The 27,507-nt window shown below is 42.5% G+C and overlaps 1 protein-coding gene across 2 annotated transcripts in view; it reads left to right on the top strand.

Annotated features, from left to right (window-relative positions):
- The first annotated feature begins 5,504 nt into the window (after positions 1 to 5,504).
- LOC117384738 (CD209 antigen-like protein C) overlaps positions 5,505 to 27,507 on the top strand; it is a 40,471-nt gene continuing 18,468 nt past the window's right edge. Inside the window, exons 1-9 of one of the 2 annotated variants that reach the window (XM_055228285.1) lie at positions 5,505 to 5,617; positions 5,674 to 5,754; positions 5,830 to 5,898; positions 6,057 to 6,119; positions 6,191 to 6,253; positions 10,980 to 11,048; positions 13,728 to 13,870; positions 13,937 to 14,040; positions 14,132 to 14,383. In XM_055228285.1, the coding sequence (XP_055084260.1) occupies positions 5,536 to 5,617; positions 5,674 to 5,754; positions 5,830 to 5,898; positions 6,057 to 6,119; positions 6,191 to 6,253; positions 10,980 to 11,048; positions 13,728 to 13,870; positions 13,937 to 14,040; positions 14,132 to 14,270 (813 nt within the window). In that variant the 5' untranslated portion in view covers positions 5,505 to 5,535 and the 3' untranslated portion in view covers positions 14,271 to 14,383. Of the gene's footprint in view, positions 5,618 to 5,673; positions 5,755 to 5,829; positions 5,899 to 6,056; positions 6,120 to 6,190; positions 6,254 to 10,979; positions 11,049 to 13,727; positions 13,871 to 13,936; positions 14,041 to 14,131; positions 14,384 to 27,507 lie in introns of those variants that run through there. The other variant, XM_033981890.2, reaches the window with a different exon arrangement.

Genomic DNA, 27,507 nt, shown 5'->3' with positions numbered 1-27,507 from the left:
ACACTGTCTGAAAATTCTCTGAAGCTTTTCAGACACACCATCTGTGAAAGGAATGGTTACACCTTTCCGTTTAGGCTCAGATTCCCTGTTGTCCTGTTGTTGTTGTTTTTTTTTACCTCTCTTAGATCTATTGAAGGTCCACTTTGGATATCCACAAGCAGAGAGTGTTTTATCCATGACTTTTTCCAGAAACTGGGGAAGTTAAAGAAGAAATTTTGGGCAACCACTTGGAACATAGCAGACAAACCATATCAATTCTGGTAAGTTCTTGTAACGTCTATCTAATCACATTTTAAAACATTGTATTGCTGTCATAGGCACCTGCCGACACTGTGCTCACACAAAGAGGGACGTGAGAGACTTGAGCCACCAGCTCCCATCCATTTCTTACTTGGCTAGACCAGGGAGAACCCTAGAGGAAGTGGAGAGGAGATCGGACGGAGACTAGAGGAACCGGACAGAAGACTAAAGGAAGTGGAGGTGGATGAGACTAGAGGAAGTGGAGGAAGTGGAGGAGTGCAGGAGGAGACTAGATAAAGTGAAGAGGAGGAGGAGACTAGAGGAAGTGGAGAGGAGAGCATGAGGAGGTTGGAGGACTTGGAGAGGAGAGCATGGGGAGACTAGAGGAAGTGGAGAGGAGAGGGGGAGACTAGAAAAAGTGTGATGACAGCAGGTGAAGACTAGAGGAAGTTACAATCAAACAAAGCAAGAACAAAAATTCAACAGATTGGAATGGACTAGACATGTGTGTGTTGTAAGAAACCACTGAATATATAGTTAAACCACTCACGTATATATTTTTTTTTTATGTATCTTTGCAGTTGGATTCCCAGAAGAGATGAAGACAGCAAAGGTTATCCCTATTTACAAGTCTGATGATCAGCATGATCTTACAAATTACAGACCTATTTCGCTATTATCTAATTTTGCAAAAATTCTATAGAAATTATTCCATAAAAGATTAGTCAATCATGATCTACTACTCAGGAAACTGCACAGATATGGAATCAGGGGTGTGGTTTTCTCTTGGATCAAAAGTTACAGTGGCTTGCAAAAGTATTCATCCCCCTGAAACTTTTTCAAATTTTGTCAAGTCACAACCACAAATTTAAATATTTCTTAATTTGCATTTTATGTGAATAAGTAACACAAAATGTTATATAAGTGTGAAGTAGAAAGAAAATTATACATCACTTCCAGGTTTAAAAAAAAAAAAAAGAAGAAGAAAAACTGAAAAGTGCAGCATGCAAAAGTATTCAGCCCTCCTAAGTTAATACTTTGTGGAACCGCCTTTTGCTGCAATTACAGCTGCAAGTCTTTTGGGTTATGTTTCCACCAGCTTTGCACACCTACAGGGTGAAAGTTTTGTCCATTCTTCCTGACAAAACAGTTCAAGCTCTGTCAGATTTGATGGAGACCGTTTGTGAACTGCAGTTTTCAGATTTTTGCCACAGATTCTCAATTGAATTATGTCTTTGACTGGGCCATTCTAACACATGAATTTGCTTTAAATTTTATTGATTGATTGATTTATTTATTTCAGGGACAATGCACATTAATAAACATTTGCATGTAAATATGCCAGAATTAGCCCGAGGGCTATTTTTCATCCGTAGTCCCGGGACAGGTGTAAAATGTCAACCTGTAGGAAATAAAATACAATAGAATAAAAACAAGGTTATTATTTACACTCTAAAATCATTCTTACATACAGTTGCATACAACTCCATTCTTATAGTCACAAAACCACATTCAATTCAATTCAATTTCAATTCAATTCATTTATTTTTGTAACGCCCAAAATCACAACAACAGTTGTCTTGAAGGGCGTTCATGTTTTGGTTGATGGGGGAAACCGGAGTACCCGGAGGAAACCCATCCAGACACGGGGAGAAACATGAAAAACTCAACACAGAAAGGCCTGGTGACCTGGGGATCGAACCAAACCTTCTTGCTGTGAGACATCAGTGTTGCCACTCAGCCACCGTGCTGCCTACACACAAAAACAAAACAACAGGAAAAATCTGACAAAACAAGAAAAATCGGCCAGGCGAGGAGGAGGAAGACCAGACGAGGAGGAGGAGAGCCGGGCGAGGAGGAGGAGAGCCAGGCGAGGAGGAGGAGAGCCAGGCAAGGAGGAGGGCCAGGCGGGGAGGAGGAGAGGGTCCAGCTGTCATCGGGGCATCTGAAAGAGTTACACTCCACAGGGGGAGTGGGACAGGGGACAACATGTGAATAGCATTGCTGATGAGAAAATAGGACAAAGTAGAGGATAGTGCTCAGGTTGCCATACTACCCCCAGCTAGTTATCTCCTACTGCAGCCTGTCTTATCCCGGGTTTTAATGTCCTTAACTCCCTCACTATGTAACCTGGTCATAAGCTATACCGAAGAGGAAGGTTTTAAGCCTGGTCTTAAATACAGAGACTGTGGGGGCCTGTTTAACATCAGCAGGGAGTTGATTCCATAGCACAGGAGCTTGGTAACTGAATGCTCTCCCTCCCACTGTACTTTTGAACACTCTAGGAACCACTAATAGTCCTGCATTCTGAGAGCGGAGTGCTCTGTTTGGCTGGTACGGGACAATAGCATCTTGCAGATAGGATGGGGCCAGACCGTTTAGGGCTTTGTATGTCAGGAGGAGGACTTTGAATTTGATTCTAAGCTCGGCAGGAAGCCAGTGCAGATATTTTAGTACAGGACTGATGGTTGTAATTTTGTAATCGAAGAAGTGAAGAAAGTCATCACAACTAATGTTCGAGGGGATAAGAGACTCATTAGCAGTGTGGGAGTTTGTCAGCCTGGCTACAGTGCTGAACAGAAATCTGGGGTTATTTTTGTTTACTTCTATTAGATTTGAATAGTATCTAGTTCGGGCTTTCCGCAGAGCGGCCTTATAAGTGAGCAGGCAGAGCTTCCATGCCTTCAGAGACTGCTCAGAGCGCGAGCGGCCCCAAAGCTTCTCTGTGCGTCTTACATGTTGTTTGAGTGTCCTGAGCTGTAACGTGTACCATGGAGCCGGAGGTCTTGGTTTAATGCTTTTCTGTTTTAGCGGAGCTACAACATCGAGAGCAGATTTTAAGGTGAGCATTGTTCTGTCAACCAATTGATCAGTGACAATTGGATTAAAATTATTGTCATTGTCACATGACATATCTTTCAGTAATGGCTCAATAATTTCTTTAAACTCTGTAACCGATTTATCTGAAAATGCTCTTTTCATTATAGTTTTTTTCTGTGGGGCTGGATAGTCTTTTAGTATAAATTGAAAGGTAATTAAGAAGCCACATACATTCATTTTCAGCCACAAACACAACATACCGTTGTCTACATACACACACAGACACAAACAGACATACAACAAAACTCAAACAGAGGCAGGATGGAGAGCATCGAGAGGTGGATGTTAGTGGTGACAAGACTGATTTTCAATTAACCATTTCTTTAACTGTAATTTAAATGAGGTGTAAGTGGGGAGACTTCTAATTGTGGTGGGGGTGGTGTTCCAGTCATGGGCAGCTTTCACAGAGAAGGTGGTTTGGCCAAAGAGACTTTGAGAACTAAAGAGAACTATTCCATTGTCGCTTTGGCTTTATGTTTAGGATCGTTGTCCTACTGGAGGGTGAACCTCCGCCTCAGTCTGAAGTCTTTTGCAGACTCCAACAGGTTTTCTTCCAAGATTGCCCTGTGTTTAGCTCCATCCATCTTCCCATCAACTCTGACCAGCTTTCCTGTTCCAGCTGAAAAAAGCACCCCCACAGCATGATGCTGCCACCACTGTGTTTGACTGTGGGGATGGTGTGTTCAGAGTGATTTTGCATTTTGCTTTTAGGTCAAAAAGTTAGATTTTTGACCTCAGCAGACCACAGCACCTTCTGCCACATGTTTGCTGTGTCCTCCAAATGACTTCTAGCAAACTGTAAACAGGACTTCTTATGGATGGTTTTCGACAATGGTTTTCTTCTTGCCACTCTTCCATAAAAAAAACGGATTTATGTAGTGCACGACTAATCGTTGTCCTGTTAACAGATTCCCCCACCTGAGCTGTGGATCTCTGCAGCTCTTCCAGAGTCACCATGGGCCTCCTGACTGCATCTCTGATGGGTGCTCTTCTTGTTCCTCATGTAAGTTTTGGTGGACGGCCATGTCTGGGTAGGTTTGCAGTTGTGCCATACTCTTTCCATTTCTGGATGATGGATTGAACAGTGCTCCTTAAGATGTTTAACATTTGGGAAATCTTTTTAGATCCAAGCCCCGCTTTAAACTTCATCACAACTTTTTCTCTGACCTGTTTGCTGTGCTCCTTTGACTTAATTTTGTGGTTTGCTCCCCAACACTCTCTTAACAAACTTCTGTGGCCTTCACAGCACAGCAGCATTTATACTGAGATAAGATTACACACAGGTGGACTCTTTTTAGTCTTTAGGTCAACATTCAATCTTTCCAAAAACATTAGGCAACTTCTAAAAGCAATTGGCTGCATTCAAGAAAAAGAGGGCTGAATACTTTTGCACACTTCACTTGTAAGTTTTTATTTTTTTTAAATATTGCCTTCCATTTCACACTTGTGTGCCATTTTGTGTTGCTCATTAACATAAAATGAAAATAAAATGAAATGAAAATGTAGTTAAATTTGTGGTTGTAATGTGACAATATGTGAAAAATTTCCAGGGGGATGAATACTTTTGCAAGCCACTGAATAATTCACAATATGTTCACATAAATGGAGTTGATTCACAGTTTCAAACAGTGACCTGTGACCTCCCCCAGGGGTCAGTGTTGAGCCCTTTGCTTTATTCTTTATATTAATGATATATGTTTGTTTTCAAAAGCTTTACACCTCATGTAATTTGTAGATTATACAAATATAATAGAAAAATAACTGAAATAGCTGAAAAGCTGGTTCGACTCAAATAAATTAACTTTAAATCTAAAGAAAACTAAATTCATAGTATTTACAAATCGTCAAACAAATGTGAGCAGGAATTTAATTTTTCATAATACAGTGATAGAGCAAATAAATCAAATTCAATTTTTAGGAATACAATTTATAAAGACAAAATTATGTAAATCTTCAGCAATTATATCAAAAGTGAAAGAATGCTTGAATGAGAAAACATTGTTCATTTTGTATAGTTCGTTGATACTTCCTTTCATGACCTACAGAATGGAGGTGTGGGCCAACACAAATCAAACAAATATCATTCATATTACTACTGGCTAAGCTACTTTTACTATAAAAGTTGTTTTTTTGTGTTATCCTAGTAGTGAATGTGCAATTTGCAAAGTGCAATGGAAAATTATTGCTGGTTTTAGAAATCAATTAAAAGAAAATACTGCAGTGAAAGTTATTCTTGTTAATTATGTTGTTGCTCGCTGAGTGCTGAATGCCACTGTCCATTTGAAGAAAATGAGGAACCACAAAAAAACAGGAAGAAATTCATTCTTCAGTCATTGTTTTGTACGCAATGCACAAAATATATGTGCTGCACACCTCCAGCTCACATTTGCATCAACGCTTGAGTATGCAGTGAGAATGATGGAGTGTAGAGTTGATACAAAAAGGAATAGAAGTAACTCTGGAAGTGTCACTGATTCGCAGACTGCCACTGAACCAGGTAAGACTTTATTTAAGCTGCTCACAACTCTCTGATCTGCTACATTTTGTTTATAGGGAAATGGATTCTACTGGTCGGCATCAGTTTTGGTCTTCTGTGCATCATACAAGCTTCTCTCAATGTCTATTTTCGTCTCTGTGAGTTACATAATCAAATAAAAATAATATTACTAATCACAGCCATAAAATAATAAATCAATTTTGGATTTGTAGACCATCCTCCAAACATCGACAAGAGCACATATGACAATGTAACTGCTGAGATGGACGCGCTTGGGAAACGTAATGGAATTATACATCATACCTCTCTTTAGCATTTTCTTTGAAACACTTTAATAGCAAAGAAGAATAAATGTAATGGGATACAAACAAACTGAATGATTTCATCACACTCATTATCACACTCAAATTTTATTTTTTTTAACCACTAATTGTTATAGTTCTTCAAACTCGTCGCCAAGACCTGTCGAAGCAAAAAGATGAGCTGCAGAAAAGCCATTCTTGTGAGTAAAATGCAGAACTTGAAATGTATGCTCCTTGAATGTTATATTACAAACTCTATGGTCTTTTTCAGCCCAGGAAACCTGTGAGCAAACCCTGACCCAGGAAAGAGAGAAGTTGAAGAAGACTCTTTCCAGTAAGTAATATTGCACAAGTATAACGGTGCAGAGCAGTTCTGTAGAGTGCATCACATACAATGTGAATGAAGTCCCAGATCATAGAAAACATCTGCACAGTTACTTCCTTACCCGGAAAAGTGCCTCCACACAGCATCACAAAGGCTCCTGCATGATCTAGGTTTATTTAGTCTCAAACTCTGCTAAAAGCATCCACACATGTGCTAAAAAGTGCATTTGGGTTAGAGGTAAGATCTTAAGCCCAAGCCCGAGCCCGAGCCCGACCCGACCCGAATTTAGGGCCGGGTCGGGCCTAAAATATCAATCATTACGTTCGGGTCGGGTCGGGCCGGGCTTCTCTCTACCTGACTTTTTTAAAATAAATATATGTTTATAAAAATGTATACTAAAACAATGTGTGGATACTAAACTTAGGAATACTTGTTATAAAAAAAAATTATTTGGATAAAACAGAGAAGGCTCTCTTGACCACGCTGCGTTTAACACGTGTGAACGTACCTTTAGTGGCGAAGGTTTTTTATTAGTAGGCTTGTTTTTACGCATGTTTAACTTTGTTTGGTTCTTTATTTTTTTTATTTATCCTCACAAATAAAATATGAAATTTCGGGTTTGCTTCGGGCTCGGGCCTGCAAATCAAGTTAATTGGTCGAGCTCGGGCTGGGTCGGGCTTTAATACCCGCGGGCCTGGGTCGGGTCGGTCTGGATTTTTGGATTACCCTGATAATTTGAAATGTGTTGCAATTGCAAGGCCCTCCACACTGACTCTTTCTGAGTAAACTGACTGATACACATCATGTATTGCACTTTGTATTACAGTACTATATAGACAACAGTATGTAGAATGCTGCAATGCAATCAGATGTCTATATTATAAACTATTATAAACTATCCAAATCGGGAGCTGTGTACAACTTGTGTGTTAAGTTCAAACAGAAACAGCCCTGTGTAGTGTAAAATGCCTCTCTGTGGCCGTGTCTCAATTCACCAAAATGGCCTTAGAATCACCATTGGAAGTGTGCGTCGAAGGGCAGATATGAAATTTCCGGCGTGACAAGGGCTGTGCCAGTTCAATGCACCCGACTGAATGCGCCTGACAAACCTGCCCTGCCCTTTCCACCGTTTCCATGGGGATCGGACGTAACCGAAGCGTGCATCCATGCACACTTCACGCACTGCTATATCCCATCATGCACCGCGACTACGCAAAAAAGAGAAGAAAATGGAGTCCGCTGCGCAATACACGTTTAAATGTTAGTAGTGGTTTACCTCATCTACAACAGAGTGACATGAAACTGTCTCTGTTATTACGTTTTCACAAGGTATATTTTGTTAGAGTTATGAAGTAGCTACAATTGAGAAAAAAATCACCTTGAAACTTATATTTGCCTATTGATATTCAATCTAAACAGAAAGAAACGGCTGTGACGACGACATCTTGACTTTTCTTCTATTAAATAATAAATAATTAAAAATAACGTACGTAATGTACGTATCGTATGTTCAAAGACAGCGGTGGAAGTGCAGTCCGTGGTGTAGGCCTGTCCCACTTCAGCAAGATGGCGGCTACACTGAGGAGGGCAAATTCTCGTCCGAAACCTTCAAACTACACTTTGAGGAGTACTTCGAAGGGACCCTTCAAAAGGTGCATTTGGCGAATTGAGACATGATTGAATAATACAATGTTCAAGGTGATTTTTTTCTCATTTGTAGGTACTTCATAACTTTAAAGGATTAACAAAATATACCTTGTGAAAACGTAATAACAGAGACAGAGGTAAAAATATCATTTTCACATTCATAGTCTATAAACCAGAGAACACTGATTAGTTGTACATAAAGTGGGATATTGCAGTTTAACAATTTGGTATTTTGGCCAGTGTCTACACCACTTTAATAACAGTAGAGGGCACTGTTTCCCTTCTATGCCGTGCCAGTTCTTTCCATATTATTATTGTGAGGGATTTTCTAGCAGTGCAGGGCTACATCAAGCTAATATCTTGATTTACTAACATGAAGGTAAATGACACGTGCCCACCAGAGGGTGCAGACCTATGGAATGTACCGGAACACATGAAGATTTTGTGCATGTCTCAGGACTCTGTTCTGTCCTTTCCGGAGAGTCCATTGCTTCATTGTTCACATTACCTGTGTGGATCATTAAACCCTTCTGACTTTATGTTTCTCTTGGTCTTTGACGCTTACAATAGAAACAAACATTCTTACATTATTCTTATTGCAGTCATAATTTTTAATGATATAATGTCTCTTATTGTCTAGCAATAACTGCACATTCCTTTATTCCATATAACCCCTCCTTTTTAATCATCACACACACTGTACAAATCTTTATTCAGATTTAACAGTTTCATGTCGCACTGTTGTAGATGAGGTAAACCAGTACGAACATTTGATCGTATATTGCGCAGCGGACTCCATTTTCTTCTGTTTCTTGCGTAGTCGCAGTGCATGATGGGATATAGAAGTGCGTGAAGTGTGCACGCATGCTTCAGTTACGTCCGATCTCCATGGAAACGGTGGAAAGGGGAGGGCAGGTTTGTGGGCGCATTCAGTTGGGTGCGTTGAAATGGGACAGCCCTTGTCGCGCCAGAAATTACGTAACTGCCCTTCGATGCACACTTCGAATGGTGATCCTAAGGCCAGTTTGGCGAATTGGGACATGGCCATGGCCTGTATCACTGCCTCATGTGAAGGAGCTCTTCACTTCTTCTTTTTATTTCTGGCAGAGTAGGCACGGCAAGTGCATTACTGCCCCCACTGGTTGAGTGATTAACACACACAAAAAATGCTAATAGTGAGCTTTCTACCTGATACTTGATGATTTATCCCTGCATTCCTCAAGAAATGTAACAGTACCATTGCCCTCTCTTTTGGGGAAGCTCCATGTCCTAATATTATCTTTAAGGAAAAAGTGAATCCCAAATCAGAAAGCGCTCTGAACCTAGCTCTCTTGTATTCTGCATATGTTGAACACTAACACAACATGTCCCACAGTCTCAGGAACACAACCTTCACAGCAGACATCATTATGTTTCTCAATAAGGAACACCCCACTAACCCACAGTGACCCAGCCTAAGACTTGATGTCATCCTGACGTGAGAGGCAGGTTCTAGAAGTGGCATTAACTGCAAAGACAATACCACACAGCTTCCTCCTTTTGTTTTCAGCATCCCACATTTGCTGCCACTGTTGTCTTATAACAGACTGCAAAACTGAGCGACACTCCATCCTCCCTAATTGCACTTTTGGTTGTACTCTTGCCTTTTTTATACTAGCCTTAACAGGGCGGTCTGCTATTTCATTTCTTTCCACACCAACATGAGCTGCACCCACAAGAACCCCCACACTGAATCCCACCGTCTATACCCTGTAAATTATAGTCAAAATTTCATTTATAATATGAAAGTCCTTTCAAAGCCAATAGTGATGAGGGTGACTGTACAACTTACCACATTTTTTTTACTACTACTTCCTCCAGCCACCATAATATTCACAGAATTGCAATTAGCTCAGCAGAGAAATCAGAAAGGTCACCTGGAAGACTTTGACAAATATCAAGATGGGGAACATAGAAACTCGTAGAAACTGTTCTCCAAGGTCATGGTCCTACATAAACAAATCCATTTAACACTATTATTATGTAGTGTTGGCTTAACACAGTTTTATAACAACAAAATGTCTCCTGCACAACAAGTGCACACAATTGAATTGTGTTGATTCACCACAACCATTTTTTTAAACCTACAGTTACAGTATGTAGCTTTATCATATTTCTCTCGCATTGGCTCTGCATGAATAACTTGTGTAGTCTTGTTAAGGTCATTTACTTAAGGTTGAATGTATACAAAAACAAATTGTATTAATTTAGCAAAAATCTTTTATGTTGTGTTTCACGGAAAGTTAGCTCCTGTTCTGTTCTGATTGAACTTGGTTTAGAACATACTGCACCTGTGGGTGAACTATACAAAATCTACAGAGATTGGAAAGAGTAGTCTACAATGATGCTCCAAGATTTCTGTTTTGATCGATCCATCTATCTATCTATCAACTATCCATCCATCCTGACCCTTGATTGTTGGTCCTGTTGAGCTTCTCTTTCCCATCCTGAGTCTTTTTACCCAGCCTCCATCTCTCGAAGCAGGTTAATAGGTGTAGAATTGGGTATATGCTGCCTATCTGCCAATGAGGCAGACCAAGTAAGAAGTGCAGCGCATTGCGAAACAAGCTAGCTACTGTATGTTCCTCTAAGATGCTACAGACTTGCAAATGCAGCAAATGACTTTCCAGGGGAGATACCAACTGAAACAATCAAATGGATACAACTAAGATGGCAGTGCAACTGATGCTCGTGGGGGCTTCTACCGACAACATATTTTTTAAAATGCAACACTTTAATTCTTTGCTAACGCCTCGCCCAGACTGCAGCCAGTCTAGCCCATGACTCCAGTGCTTGGTGTTGCTGCAGTGTGATATTCACACTCAGACCGGTGCTCTGCTGTCTTGTTAACTATTCATTTATTAAAAAGGGAAAAGACTTGCAGTCAGTTCCGACATCTGGCAAAAATAGACTCCCAACAGAATTAATTAGGTGCTCTGTGGCTTCTCCGCCAGCACCACCAGACTATGTGATGTGCGGTCTGAGCTCTTTTCATTACTTTTAATTATATTGGATTTAATGCCACCTTTAAAATTGTTATATTTTGCAGTCCTTGAAGCCAGGGAACTTGAAATCACTGAAGAAAGAGACAAGCTGAAGCTAAAACTGCAAGCCATAGGTGAGTAGAGCCTGCTCTAGTGAATGTAGGAGGCTACCACCAAAACAGAATAAAATGTGAATTTACAGTAAGCAAGAGTGTGTTCACACTTATCCTGGGTCAGTCCAATTTGGCCCAAGTGGGGACAAGTTGGTTCTGTTTTAGTCATGTTTTAGTCATGCACATTCATTACAGGGACCAGCCCTTAGCAAAGGTCCCCAAACGCCATACTCCCAGAGCACACCAAAAAAGGACATCACGAGGGACACGGTCGAATGTCTTCTCCAGATTCACAAAACACATGTGGACCGGTTGGGCAATTTCCCATGAACCCTCGAGGACTCGACGGAGAGTATAGAGCTGGTCCAGTGTTCTGTGACCAAGATGAAAACCGCACTGCTCCTCCTGAATCCGAGGTTTGACTATCGGTTGGAATCTCTTCTCCAGTACCCTGGAATAGACCTTACCGGGAAGGCTGAGGAGTGTGATTCTCCTGCAACTGGAACACACCCTCCAGTCCCCCTTCTTATACATAGTGACCACCACCCCGGTCTGCCAATCCAGCGGTACTGTCCCTGACTGCCACATGATATTGTAGAGACGTGTCAGCCAAGACAGCCCCACAACATCTAGAGACTTGAGGTACTTGGGCGGATCTCATCCACTCCCAGCGCCTTGCCACCGAGGAGCCAACCAGGGTGATGAACAAGTCCGCCTCCAGATCCCCAGTCTCTGCTTCCTCATTGGAAGACATGACGGTGAAGTATTTCTTCCACCGTCCGACAACATCCCCAGTTGAGATCAGCAGCTCTCCGCCCACACTGTAAACAGTGTTGGTGAAGCGTCCGATAGTCCTCCTCCATGGCCTCCCTGAACTCCTCCCAACCCAGAGTTTTTGCCAATGTGACAGCACAGTCTGCAGCCCGCTTGGCCTGCCCGTACTCGTCAGCTGCCTCAGGAGTCACACAAGCCAACAAGGCTCGCTATGACTCCTTCTACAGCCTGACGACATCCCTTACTTCCAGTGTCCACCATTTTCGGGGGTTGCTGCCGTGACAAGCACTGCAGACCTTACAACCACAGCTACGACAACCTGTCCCCAGCCTCGCTCAGACTAAGAGCGATTCAGGTTTCTGAATCGCTCTTAGTCTGGCCTGTCCCCCTGGACCCGTTTGCTATGGATGACCCTACCAGGGGCATGAAGCCCCCGACAACATAGCTCCCAGGATCATTCGAGTGCTCAAACCCCTCCACCACATTAAGGTGGCAGTTCGAGGGGGGAGAGTCATGTGTCATGCTGTCAGGAAACAAGCTATCCTGGAGATGCAAGTTGAAAACCCCCCTGACAGAGGGCTCTGCCAGACGTTCCCAACAGACGCTCACAGTACGCTTGGGCCTGCCAGGTCTGTCCAGCTTTCTCCTCTGCCAGCAGATCCAACTCAGCACCAGGTGGTGACTGGTTGACAGCTCTGCCCCTCTCTTCACCCGAGTGTCTAAGACACGTGGCTGGAGATCAGATAACATGGCAACAAAGCCAATCATCAACCTCCGACCTGGTGCCACATGCACTGATGTACACCCTTCTGCTCGAGCATGGTGTTTGTGATGGAAAAACTGTGGCTAGCACACAAATCCAATAACAGAACACCACTCGGGTTCAGATCAGGGAGGCCATTCTTCCCGATCACACTCTTTCAAGTGTCACTGTCATTGCCCAGGTGAGCATTGAAGTCCCCCAGTAGAACTCCAACATGAGGCGGCTGAGCTGTGGGGCAATAAGCAAGCCCACACCAGCTCGCCACCTCTACCTGCGGGCAACGCCAGAGAAATGGAGAGTCCAGTCCCCTCCCAAGGAGTTGGGTTCCAGAGCCCAAGCTGTGCGTGGAGGTGAGGCCGAATATATCTAGCCAGTAATGCTCAACCTCCCGCATAAGCTCAGGCTCCTTCCCCCCCAGCGAGGTGACATTCCATGTCCCCAGACCCAGTCTCCATGTCCGGAGATCCGGTCAAAGGTCCCGCCTTCGACGGCTGCCCAGATCTCTTCACACCTGCTTTTCATGGATCCTCACACAGGTGGTAGGTCTACGGGAGAACAGCCCCATGTCGCTCCTTCGGGCTGAGCCCGACCGGGCTCCGTGGGGAAGGGCCCAGCCACCATGCGCTGGTGAGCACCCACCTCAGGCCTTGCTCCAGGGTGGGACCTCGGTAACGCCAGTCTGGGCAATGTAGCTGACCTTGATCTATTACTGATCATGAAAGGCTTCTGAATCGCTCTTAGTCTGACCTGTCCCCCTGGACCTGTTTGCCATGGGTGACCCTACCAGGGGCATGAAGCCCCTGACAACATAGCTCCCATGATCATTCAGGTGCTCAAACCTCTCCACCACGTTAAGGTGGCAGTTCGAGCGGGGAGAGCCATGTGTCATGCTGTCAGGAAACAGCTGACACAATTGTGCTGGCTTTCACAACTTTTCACTTGTAGTGTGGAGTCTCTGTGCGCTCTGACGATCATAACATTTAAAATCTCATAAAATTGCACTCATATCTGTGGTCAGCACTTTTGCATTTTTGTTTCTAATTTAAGAATCCTTCAAGATTTAAAAATGCTTTTGTTGTGGGGGTCTACACTACAGTCTGCCACACTACAGCAGTTTAGTCTCACTTAAATGTCTGAATTTTTTGTATCATCCCTATTTTCAGGTAACTACACGTCTGAAGGTTGGCTTTATTTCCAAGGCAGTGTTTACCTGGGCTCCACCACAGAGCAGACCTGGCAGGAGAGCAGGCAGTACTGTCAGCAGAGAGGAGCAGATCTCACCATCATCCGCAGTGTCCAGGAGCAGGTCTGGAGCGAGGGACCCAATTAAAATAACTATATCTATTATTTAACTACTGCTTTTGTATCACAGAAATTTGCACATTCGACATTTAAGGGGCGCCGATGGATTGGACTGAGTGACCTGGAGCAGGAGGGGGTCTGGAAATGGGTGGATGGCTCACTGGTCAGAACAAGGTTCACATAGAATTTCATGAATGAAACCCAAATGATAATAATAAAATCACTTGGCATAATGTCATTTTGTAAATATCTGTTTGAATTTCAGGTTTTGGACGCGTGGGGAGCCAAACAATCTCAACAATGAAGACTGTGGTGAAATGAACTTTAAAAATGAGTTGAAAAATTGGAATGACCACCTCTGCACCGACAGAAAACTTTGCATCTGTGAAAAGAGACTGGCTTAGTGATTTTAGATGTATTTACATATGTCAAAATTATATACTTTACATTTTGAATAATTTCTTTTACAAAAAAAGCTGTTCTTGCGATGCTATCACTTTGTATCTTTTCACATTTAAGCACCAAATTATATAAATGACATTGGTTACATATTCATTATCATTTGTATGAACTACATTTTAAATACAAAAGTTTATAAAAGAGATGCACAGTATTTACGTGACTGAGAACTTATTTTGAAAGGACATCGGAAGTTTATTGCTAAAAAGCCTGGACGCGCTCCATTGATGCTCTTTTACGGCTGTTGGACACACACATCACATTGCTGCTATAGATTGTTTGATTTACTAATTTTTTTGTAAATTTTGTCATTTTACCCCATACAATATATGGTGCAGAGGAACTGACCAATGTATCTGCTCTCACCGGGTTGTTCTGTGTGCCAAGGCCTCCAAAAAAAAAAATAAAAAAAATAAAATAAAATAAATTAATTAATTAAATAAAAAATGTATTAGAGCCATAAGGGGTGATCATGGCCCTCACCACCATATGCCCACCTTGCACCTATCATGGCCTTTTAATTGCAACTGACGGCCCAACAAGCCATTCTCCCTTCTTGAGAGCCACCCAGGACACTATCTGCTTTTCACCCTATTTCCCTAGTGAAGTGTGCCAATTGACTTATACTGGAGTGGCCCAGGACATTGAACCAGCAAACTTGTGCATAATACATGAAGTTGATGTAACTGATTTTATTGACTGGAGTGACCTAATCACTTTGCACCCGTGATTCATAGAATCATAGTTACATACGTAACTCTCATTATACTCCTGGGGTCCACCCCTGTACATACAGTGTTCCCTCGTTTATCGGGGGGTATGTTCCAAAAATAACCCGCGATAAACGAAACCCGCAAAGTAGAAAACGTTATTTTTTACAATTATTATATATGTTATATATGTTGGACGCCTCCCTAGGGAGGTGTTCTGGGCATGTCCCACCGGGAGGAGGCCCCGGGGAAGACCCAGGACATGCTGGAGGGACTATGTCTCTCGGCTGGCCTGGGAATGCCTTGGGGTCCCACCGGAGGAGCTGGAGGACGTGTCCGGGGTGAGGGAAGTCTCGGAGTCCCTGCTTAGACTGCTGCCCCCGCGACCCGGCCCCGGATGAGCGGAAGAAAATGGATGGATGGATGGATGGATATATGTTTTAAGGCTGTAAAACTCCTCACCACACACTTCATACACTTTTCTCTGACAGGCGTTAACATGTTCTCACATTTCTCTCTTGTTTAAACTCTCTCAAAGTTCAAACCTTTGTAGATTTAAAAAAATAAACACAGTATTACAGAACGAAACCAAATATTGTAGTGTACTGTAAATAAAATGACAGCTTTTAGAAATAAAGTAACAAATTAAATTTTAATGATCAACCTAGAGGTTAGACACATAAGAAATGATTACACGTATTTCACAGTCTGACCGCGCCTCTTCGTCCTGGCACTGCTCCGCTGTAATGTCTCGTAAGGTTCTTTTTCCTAAGTCACTGATCGACAAAGCTAAAGCACACTCCATTCACACGATGGTTACAACCCTTTTTGAATCCTTGTTAAAACTTATTGCTGCTGTCGTCTTTATGTTTTGCTCCTTTATGTTTACATGCAAAGTCTCTCGTAAATGCACATCTTGGTCACGCTGCGTTTCTGCGGCGCAAATGTGACGTTGACGCTGCGCGTCTTGAGGTGAGTTCACACCGGTGCGTCAAGAACGCTCCTCTATTTAGACGCCTGTAAATTTGAACGCAGACGCCTCCTCCCCGTGTCTTTGACGCGCTAGGGGCGTATCCAGATGGCGCGCGTCTGTTTCCTGGTCTTTTGTACAATGCATAAAAGGTTGAGAGTGTCTTATATTTATTGCATAAAAGTCATCAACGGAGGCGATCGGCTTGGCGGTGGCGTGTCTAGGTCCATTATATAATTCAGAGGCGTTCCGAGTTTGGCGAGTTTCATCACTTGCTCCAGGAGCTCCGTCTGGATGACCACTGCTTCCAGCGGTACTTTCATCTGTCCCAAGCCCAGTTCCCAGTGCTGTCCCGCATTGGTGCGTGGATAACGTCCCAGGACACTAACTACAGGCGCTCGATTCAAGCTGCGGAGCGCCTGTCCATCTGTCTGCTGTTAGCAGATCTAAATATGAATAATTCTGAATGCAATAATAACAACAACTTATTTTGTATTCAGATATAAGCAATGTTCCTTATTTCTAATATAAAAGTAGCTTAGAAATGTGTTAATTATTTTGAGTTATCTATTCTTCCTAATGCAAATAAGTCTACTGTCATTGTATTTGTGTGAAACCAGCGTTATAGAATATACAAATAAACAAATAAATAAATAAATAAATAAAAATAAAAATAAAAATAAAAATAATAATAATAATAATAATAATAATAGCAACAACAAGTCTGTCCTCCGTGTTTGTGGCTCCCGGTGTTCCGAATAATGACGTCTCGACGTTACTGGAGCGTGGTCTCTGATTGGTTGAAGCTGCGCGTCGAACGCCGCAAAAGTTCAAATATTTGAACTTTTGCGGCGTCTTGACGCCTGGACGCTGTGGATGCGCCGCGCCAACGCCAGATTCGCTCCGCTCTGGACGCTCAAGACGCGCCGCAAAAACGCAGCGTGGCCAAGACGCGCGTCCACCATTGACTTTACATGTGAACGCGACGCACCTGACGCACCGGTGTGAACGTACCTTGAACGTACCTTCAGGCATCAGACGCTCTGTTCACGCATCCAAAAGTTGAAAAAGCTTAACTTTTTGGCGTTTGATGCGTAGCGTCAACCAATCAGAGAGTACACTCATTATCCAGAACAAGTAGAAAGACATCAGCCACAAACTAGGGGCAACTTAATTATGCCAGGCGCATAAAAGCTAGTCATGGACCCAGACACACTGCAGAGCCGATCACCTCCGTTGATGGGTTTTATGTAATTAATACATAAAAGTCACTCTCTTACCCTGGTCTGCAGCGTTCACAAAGACACAGGGACCAAAACATCCAAAGGCACTCGCAGACCGCAAGGGATATGCGTCAAGATGACGTGCGTCCAGAGCGTCCATGACAGGCATCTGAGGCATTTGTCCTCAGATGCAAAGGCGTCCAACTAGCTGAACACATTCTGTACTGTACAGGAGACACGGCACGTCCTTTAGCCAATCAGGACGCAGAACATGCGCCTTCATACACTGTAAAAAACATGCAAAATTGCACTGAAAAAAATATGCGAAAGAGCAAGACCGCAATCAGCGAACCGCGATATAGCGAGGGGACACTATAAAGATAAATAAAATTAAGTAAAAACCAAAATTCAGTCAGAGCGCAATTCACTTACAATGGGTGTTTTGGAAGACCCTAGAAGCAAAACTGGGAAATGGGCTCATTTTCTGATCAGGGGCATGTATCCAAAGTTTTTGCAAAGTTTCTGTATTCTACCACTGTGTACAGCACTCTCGCCCCTGGAAGTGACGATCTTCGCTGTGTACTCAGAGCCGTCTACTTTTAAAATTTTGATTTACACTGTGAAAGTAAATACTTGATTTTCCATTTCAAAACACAAATTAAATGCCTAGCAGGTACATAGACTCCCACTACATGGCCAACAAACTCAATAGTAAAACTCGTGTGTAGGTTGTCCTGGTTGGGCACGGGTAGCTGCTGCTTTCATGTTATGAAATTTGCGTTGGAGATCTTCCATCCATCCATCCATTTTCTTCCGCTTATCCGGGGCCGGGTCGCGGGGGCAGCAGTCTAAGCAGGGACTCCCAGACTTCCCTCACCCCAGACACGTCCTCCAGCTCCTCCGGTGGGACCCCAAGGCGTTCCCAGGCCAGCCGAGAGACATAGTCCCTCCAGCGTGTCCTGGGTCTTCCCCGGGCCTCCTCCCGGTGGGACATGCCCAGAACACCTCCCTAGGGAGGTGTCCAGGAGGCATCCTGAGCAGATGCCCGAGCCACCTCAGCTGGTTCCTCTCAATGTGTAGGAGCAGCGGCTCTACTCTGAGCTCCTCCCGTGTGACCGAGCTCCTCACCCTATCCCTAAGGGTGCGCCCGGCCACTCTGCGGAGGAAGCCCATTTCATCCGCGATCTTGTCCTTTCGGTCATTACCCAGAGCTCATGACCATAGGTGAGGGTAGGAACGTAGATTGACCGGTAAATCGAGAGCTTCGCCTTCCGGCTCAGCTCCTTCTTTACCACAACGGACCGATACAGCGACCGCATCACTGCAGACGCTGCACCGATCCGCCTGTCAATCTCCCGCTCCATCCTTCCCTCACTCGTGAACAAGACCCCGAGATACTTGAACTCCTCCACTTGGGGCAGAGACTCACCACCCACCCGGAGAGAGCAAACCACCTTTTTCCGGTCGAGAACCATGGCCTCGGATTTGGAGGAGCTGATTCTCATCCCAGCCACTTCACACTCGGCTGCAAACCGCCCCAGTGCCTGCTGCAGGTCCTGGCTCGAAGAAGCCATCAGGACAACATCATCTGCAAACAGCAGAGATGAAATCCTGTGGTTCCCAAACCAGGCCCCCTCCGGCCCCTGGCTGCGCCTAGAAATTCTGTCCATAAATATAATGAACAGAACCGGTGACAAAGGGCAGCCCTGGCGGAGTCCAACATGCACCGGGAACAGGTCTGACTTACTGCCGGCAATGCGAACACAGCTCCTGCTCTGGTCAAACAGGGACCGGACAGCCCTTAGCAAAGAGCCCCGGACCCCATACTCCCAGAGCACCCCCCAAAGGACACCACGAGGGACACGGTCGAATGCCTTCTCCAGATCCACAAAACACATGTGGACTGGTTGGGCATACTCCCATGAGCCCTCGAGGACCCGATGGAGAGTATAGAGCTGGTCCAGTGTTCCACGACCAGGACGAAAACCACACTGCTCCTCCTGAATCTGAGGTTCGACTATCGGTCGGATTCTCCTCTCCAGTACCCTGGAATAGACCTTACCGGGAAGGCTGAGGAGTGTGATTCCCCTGTAATTGGAACACACCCTCCGGTCCCCCTTCTTATACAGAGGGACCACCACCCCGGTCTGCCATTCCACAGGTACTGTCCCCGACCGCCACGCGATGTTGCAGAGACATGTCGTCTCTGCAAGAGTAGACTAGCTCTGGAGGGGCGGGTGCAGAGAGATCCGGGCGGCAGTCGAAGGCGGGGACCTCGACGACCGGATCTCCGGACATGGAGACTAGCATTGGGGATCTTAAACTCCAGAAAATAACTAAATTATACTTTGTAGTTGTGTTTAAAATATACGACGGAGAATAAGGGTCACTTAAATAAAATTAATTGTGCGGGTGCTATGAGAATAAAGTCGTAGCATTTAGACATTAAAGTCGTAATTTTACGAGAATAAAGTCGAAGCCAGAAAAAGTTGTAATATTACGAGAATAAAGTCGTAATTTTATGAGAATAAACTCAAGTCAAAGTGGAAAAACGTGGGAGACGAAGCTGAAGAAGCAAAGAGAACCTTCTCCTTCACCCGGGTTTCTATACCATCATTTCAAAGCAGGTAATGACCATTATCTTATTATAGGTATGTGAAATATTATTTTTCAAACATTTACAGGCGGCCTTTTGGCTAGTGGAACATAAGCACCGGGTAGGCTCCCAGTAAACCTACCCGGTGCTTATGTTCTCCCTATAGCATGCATCAGGCCGTGGGTAGTGCATAAGATTTCTGCTAGCTAACCTCTGTGCGCACCTGGCTAAGGGACCGACTGCGGGGCAGGTCCACTGTTTGCTTGTCACGGATAGAGGGAGTCTGTTCACATGTGTCCACACATGTGTGAACAATCGTTGTCCATATGTGGTCCTAAAACTTATGGGTTCTCGAGTTTAAATGTAATGGTACATGGAGCTGCTCCTAGCCAATTTTGTCTGATTTGTACACTGTGTTAGACCCGGTTTGGTTAGACATTAATGGGTTTAAACCTGGTTTTGACAAGCCCATCACGAGGTAAGCATCACCTCCGGGATAGTCCCGTGCCAGGCTGTTCTCGCTGACCAGGTCCAAGAAGGATGTGGCGCAGAGAGCACACGTGGGGATGAGGAGCGCACGGGAACTGATCGAGTGGACGACCGTCACTCATCACCAACACAGCGCTGATCATCCCCGGGGGAATGCGCTTGCTCCGTCCTTGAGTGGACAGCACTATCCCTACTATGCTTATCCGCAATTGACCCATCTCTCTCCCCGCATACAACCAAGACTAAACCGGGCAGCTCTATGCGCCATTACGAACAACACCAATGTTGTTGAATGTTGTAAAATATCCACAAGACTACAGTAGGCCATTGTTTGCAAACTGTCCCCCGTGTGTTGGTCCAGTTTTGCTCAAATTCTCTTTGTCTGTGACGAGACAATCAGGTCACCCCAAACCCTCTTCACTGGGAGTCAGCTGGCTATAGTAGGTGTGGGTCCCCATACGAGTGCTAGAGGACAAAAGCATAAATTTAAGCATAGCACTATTAAAAGCTATAATTATGCGTGTATTGAATATCTCCATTCACCAAGGCATGTGTTTACAGTGGATTGTGGATCTGGCCAGGAAGGCTTGGAGGAAGACTTGCTTTGGATGTGAATATCATGATATTAGTAGGTTTTATGCTGTGACTAGTGTATAATTAAAAGAGAGACAGTGAATGGACAAATAATTATTGGCATATTTTCTTGTCTTTTACAGATCCATAATGAATGACTCAATTTCCGAAATAGCGGCATTTTTAAGAAGGTGTCAGGTCTCAGAAGAACCAATCAAATAGATTGAAGACCAAAAGGTTACTTTTATTGTAAAATGCACCCTCTTATCATATGTGCTATGTTTAGATGTTATTGCAGTTGGGCCAATACATGCACCTATAAAAGTTACATTACAAATCAATTACTTGCCACTTTTGTTTCACTGTTAACAATGATGTCCATTTATTTTTCCAATCAAAATTGTTTGATCCCAACACTTTTTTTATTTTGCACTTCTTGCAGATTGACAGAGAAGTCACTTTGCTTATGGAAGATGCAGATTTGAAGGATCACCTGCCTAAATTTTTACAAATCTCATCCACATTCAACAAAACGAAAACGGGGACTTTTTGAGAAACTAAGGGAAAAATTTAAAGTTAGAAAGCAAACTCAAACTGGGGAAGAAGAGCTAAACAGTTTAACCGAATAATTGAAATAGGCTGGATCCACACTGAAAACAAAATAACAAAGCAGGTCAGAGCAAAACAAGGAGGAGGGACAAGAAAGGTTAACATCAGCAACCAGGCAGGATTTAATGACATTTTAGAACAAGGAAAATCCTTGTTTTTTCCACAGGGGAAATCTAACCAAGGCACTGAGACTGATTTTGATGTTTGGGATTTTAAACAAAATCCCCTACCTCATGATATGTCTGTAGAAGACATATACAATACTGTAAAGCTGCTAATACTGAATACAGAGGTTTTATTTGGAAACCCAACCCAAAACAGTGATTGTGGATGATGATGATGATGATGATGATGTTGATGATTATACACCTTTTGAGGGAGATGAAGAGCACACAGAAGCTATTAATAACCCACAATAACTGTTACCAGAGATGCATCCAGAGGTCTATATTTTTTCAGAGGATATGAGCACAGGGTTAGCCTATACAGAAAATGATACAGATTTTGCAACATTTCATGTTGATGGTTCAGTGGCTATAACTCTGGACACTTCAGGTTATGCTCAGAGTATTTCTGTTTTGAATGCTACCAACTCTGACCCAAGGATTACATTTGGCCCAGACCCAACTAACAGTGAGGATTCTCTCAGTGATACGCTCATTTTCCAGCCTGATGGTACGCTCCCACCCAGTCCACAAAGCATCATACCAGAGGTGACTTTGATGTTACACCATGCAAACAGCTAAAGTTAAGCATTTTCTTCCAGACAACAGACTGGAGAAGGGTAGTGGTTCAGGTTTACTCAAAGATGTCTAGACTAGCTTCTGGGGAGAGTTTTATGAAAGGTGTACTCTGGGAAGCACCTATAAAGTGCCTTTTCTTAGACATGATTTTCTTAGACATGATTTTACTGATTTTACTCCAGGCTATTGGTAGGATCTTTGTTAAGGGATTTCAAGATTGTGGGTACCTGCCTCTTAAACTTGCCCCTCCGTTTCTTGAGGAAATGCTTTTTGGGAAGATTTACAGTGACCTAATCAAAAGTTTTCTCCAGCTTTTCAGCTCCCATGAGCAAAATGTTATCAGCAAGGCTCTTGTTAACCTTGATTCTATCGATGCTGATGAGATCACAGATCTGCTATCTAACTATGAATGCCGCTGTAAAATCTGTTCTGAAACCCTTCCTGAAATTGCTTGAGCTAGCACACAAAGAAATAATCCAAAAGCCAATGTTTGTTATTGGCTGCTGGCAGGGGATTTCACAGCCACATATGCTACTCAACCCTGAAGAACTGACAAAAATGTACAGTGAGCGGAAACCTACTGCAAAAACAGTAGCTGAAAAGTTACACTTTCCTGATACAATGACACCAAATGAAGCAGAGGTGGCACGGAACTTGAAAAAATATGTCAAGGAACTTAGTGAAGAGACAGTAGAGAACTTTCTGAGGTTCTGTACAGGGTCTGATTTGCTGGTATCTGGTTTTATCAAAGTCGAATTTGTTGTTCAGACAGCATTTACCCGTAGACCAATTGGGCGTACCTGTGCATCGCTTTTGCATTTGCCAGACAGCTATGATAACTTCCCAAACGTCCGCAGTGAGTTTAATCCAATCCTTGACAGTAATATCTGGATAATGGATTGTTTAGACATGAGTATGGCACTGTTTCAGTTTTCGTTTTCTTGTTTTTTATGACAAAGGAAATGTTTATTTACTTTGAATGAACATTCTGTTTCATTTTTCACATTTTATTTTTTTGACAAATATTCTACTACTACAGTTCATGTTTCAAACCAAGTGTCTTTACATTGCCTCTGGTAGGCAGACTTGCAACTTTTGAATGTTACACATTTTACAGAAAAGCAGTTTTATGCACTTTTTGAATGTTCAATAATAAGAATTAAGCAATAAATGCAATGTTGAAATAAAACATTCTGCTAACTTTTTCTCTCCTTCAAATACAAACAACTTTAGCATAACACCTCTCAGTAGAGGTGGTGAGTTCAACAGTTCAAATATTGTTAAGTATTTCATTTCTTAAATGTATGTATAGTTCTGCAGCTGTGGAGCCATTTACTGGAGCACTCAATCCATTTTCATCCATGAGGAGAGCGCAGAGTTCAAAGACAGTTGGATCACAGGGGTACTGCCCTTTAGGTGTGCACTCACAAAAAGATTGCCAACAGCAGCAATATGATCAATAAGTAACCAATAGCTCATACTCCAACATGCTATAGTCTAATTCTGTTTTCCAGGGGAGTAATGAGTCTTAAAAGCTATGCAACACTGAAAATAGCTTACCTGTATAATGCTGAGGAAACAGAATTGTGCCAAGTTTTTGTCCAGGAAATCACTGGTGAAATGTCCATGTTCCTTTAGAGTTTGAAAGATGTCCATCCAAAACTGAATGCATTGTTTACGCAGGACTCCCCACCAAGACTGTATTTGTTGATTGGCGGTGCTGCATCCATAGATGAAGCTTTGATCCCCAGCAAATGCGTCTGTGTGATTTCTACACAAGAACCGTTGCATGTCTCGGGCATGTGAATTCTCTGTACCTGGATCCGCCCGGAGCCTTTGTGGACACCCCCCACTGTGTTGATATAGTAATCTGCAATTACTTTCGGATCGCTGTTAGTAATGTATGCCTCCATCCACATAATGTGGCGACTGAAGCCATTAATACAGCCATTTATGCAGATGCCATACGGCTTCAGTTTATCATATAAATCCAAATGCCACAATGCGTTTGGCCCTTACGCTGTACTGTCTTCACCGAAGACGCAGCCTTCTTCGCAACTCTACCCCATTTGGATCCAATATTTTCAGTAAAATTCAAATCGTTTCTTGAGAAACAACAAATCCTCTCTGTATAGCTCTATGGTGTAACCACCGATACCCCTGCAGCCGACCACTTCCAGCCAGTTCCTCTTCCACAAAAGTAGCAATTTCTTCCAAATCTGTCTGGTTCCTCCGACGAAATAAACTCAAAAGCTTGCAGTGTCCCTTCAAAGTACTTATACTGATGATAGTGTGGTGATGGACACAGTATTTCATCATGCGTAAACCCCAGTTGAAAGTTTATCTGAAAAAAATGCTCCAAATTCTCCATAACGCATAACGCATTGGTCCCTCATTCACGCACAGCAGCCTATACTCTCATAAAAATACCACTTTATTCTCGTAATATTACGACTTTAATGTCAAAATGCTACGACTTTATTCTCTGGATAATTTATTTTATTCAAGTGACCCTTTTACTCTGTTGTAAAAATACAATACAGCTCAAAGTGTCATTTAAAAGACCAATAGAGTCAAAGTTTTGCTGTTTGTATAGTATCAAGCTTTGTTTAATACAATTCATACATAAGCCAGGTAACCCACTTCCCCTGAAGACTCAATATGAATCTGAAAAAATGTACTTGAAACTTTATAAGTTGAGCTGCATTTGAAACAAATCTGAAGGTGAAATAAAAATTTGACCATGACCAAAAAAATAAATAAAATGAAATAATAATAATAAAGTAAAATAATAATAATAATTAAAAGGAGAAAATATTTGAAATATTAATAATATTAATGATTTAAAATGTTTACTTTTGAATACAAACATTTATTTTTCACAGTTCAACATTAAAACTTGATTGTCCATTTCCACATCTTATTTTTTCACTTTAAAAGATTATGATCCTCTTTTGCCTCCATAGCTCACAGGTCTTTTCAAGGAAGAGGTATGGTCCATGAAATTACAGTAAATTGATTATATACATTATAAGTCTAAGATTCAGTTTGTGGTCACTTTGTCATTTTGAACGCACATTTAAATACACTCATATTCTGTTAGTTTAAGATTTAGTTTGAGGGCACATTTTCCAGTGCTAGGTAATTACATAAAGACAACACTGAAGGATGACAATCAACCTACCCTCACGAACAGTAGAGCTGCGCATGAAACCTCATCTCTTTGATTCCTTAAGTATGAGCCCCGCTCACAGAAGAGAAAGGCCAGTAGGAAACAGCCTCATTCTGACATGGTAGTGGCTTATGCCTTGGCATCTTGGGTCTTTGCTGTGAAATTTTTCACTGCAAATTTCAACCCCTAAATTAATTCAATGAATTAATTCAAACCCCTAATTGACTGTTGAATTTGAGGACTTGAAAATATTTGTACTGAATATTTAAAAACTGTTTTTTTTTACTTAAAAAAAAACACCCAAAAAAACATTATCTAATGAAACAAATGATCCTCTGTAGAAACCATCATCTCCATGTGTGCATGCATAGGTGGGTATTTGTGCTCTAAACTTTCTTCGACACACTGTAGAAATTTCATCCCAACCTCATCTTGTCCAAAAGTTACTGTTCAGGGCTGTGTTGTCCCCGTAACCAGAGGATATTATGTGGGGAATCTCAACTAAAATACAACAACAACATCTGGTTATGTTTTTTGTTGATTAAATTGAATACACTTCTTTCTTAAAGTAAGGAAGTTATCTGAAGAGGAAGTTATGGTTTTAATTATGTAAAGAGGAAAAAAAGAAGAAGCAGAAATACAGTTCTCGCAATTTCTTGATAAACTTCTCACAAGTGCAGTGGAAAATTGTTGTTAAAATTTAATTTTAATTTGTCTAAGGAAATACTGCAGTGAAAGTTATTTTTGTTAGTTCTGCTGTAGCATGCACCTTGCTGAATGCTGAATGCCACTGTCCACTTTGAGAAAATGAGGAACAAGAAAAAACACAAACACATTTGTCATTGTCCTGTGAGTAATGCACAAAAGATGCACTGCAGACCTCCAGCTCACATTTACATCAGCACTTGAGTTTGCGGTGAAAGGATGGAGGAGTATCAGGTTCATATAAAAAGGAACAGAAGTAACTCTGGAAGTGTCACTGGTTCACAGACCACTAAACCAGGTAAGACTTTATTTAAGCTGTTCACATCTCTCCTAAATGAAGACAGACTATTTCTATAACATTTAAAAGCAACAGCAGTTGAACAAAGTGCTGAACGGGCCGTAGTAAAATAGTCACTGAAATATTTCAACAAAATCAATCAATAGAAAACAGGCAACATTAATGACTAATAAAAGCACTTTAAACTTGATCCTGAAAGTCATAGGGAGAGAAGGAAGTACAGGGCTGATATGCTCCCATTTTTGAACGTCTGCCAACAGGACAGACAGAACAGACAGGACTAGTCCAGGCCATGAAAAAGGGAGTTCCAACATCCCAATCTAAAATTTATGATTAGATTAAGTTAGTTTGTTTGTCTTTTTTATGTTACATACAAATGAAATGGTGTTTCCCACAGCCACCACAATTCAGTGCAACAGCAGATGTAATACAAGTAATATAGAGTCCAATCAGAGATTATGGGCAGGAATAGCAGCAATAGTTCTGGAGAACAACTTTGGCTGTGGACATAGTGAAGAATCAGTGTCAGTAGAGGCCACTGCAAACGTTGCAAAAGCCTGTAGAGTCTATAGCTTGCTTTTTTAGGCATCTCCATAAATACAGGAAAAAACAAACTCAAGAAACCTGTCAGTTTTTGCTCAGCATGCAACGCTGCAGAAACACCTGTTATTCAAATTCAAAAAGTATAAGTCAAGGGTCATACACCCTAATATTCCATTGGACCGCCTTTAGCTTTGATTACTGCACATATTCGCTGTGGCATTGTTTCAATAAACGTCTGCAATGTCACAAGATTTGTTTCCATCCAGCGTTGCATTAATTTTTCACCCAGATCTTGCATTGATGATGGTCGAGTCTGACGCTGCACAAAGCCTTCTCCAGGACATCCTAAAGATTCTCAATGGGGTTAAGGTCTGGACTCTGTGGTGGCCAATCCATGTGTGAAAATGATGTCTCATGCTCCTGAATCACTCTTTCACAATTTGAGCCTGATAAATCCTGGCATTGTCATCTTTGAATATGCCCGTGCCATCAGGGAAGAAAAAATCCATTGATGGAATAACCTGGTCATTCAGTATATACAGGTGTCAGCT

Source organism: Periophthalmus magnuspinnatus, chromosome 17 (assembly GCF_009829125.3).
Source record: "Periophthalmus magnuspinnatus isolate fPerMag1 chromosome 17, fPerMag1.2.pri, whole genome shotgun sequence".
Lineage (NCBI taxonomy): Eukaryota > Metazoa > Chordata > Actinopteri > Gobiiformes > Gobiidae > Periophthalmus > Periophthalmus magnuspinnatus.
Note: the sequence above shows the minus strand (reverse complement) of the source record. Positions and strands in the feature narration are given on the sequence as shown.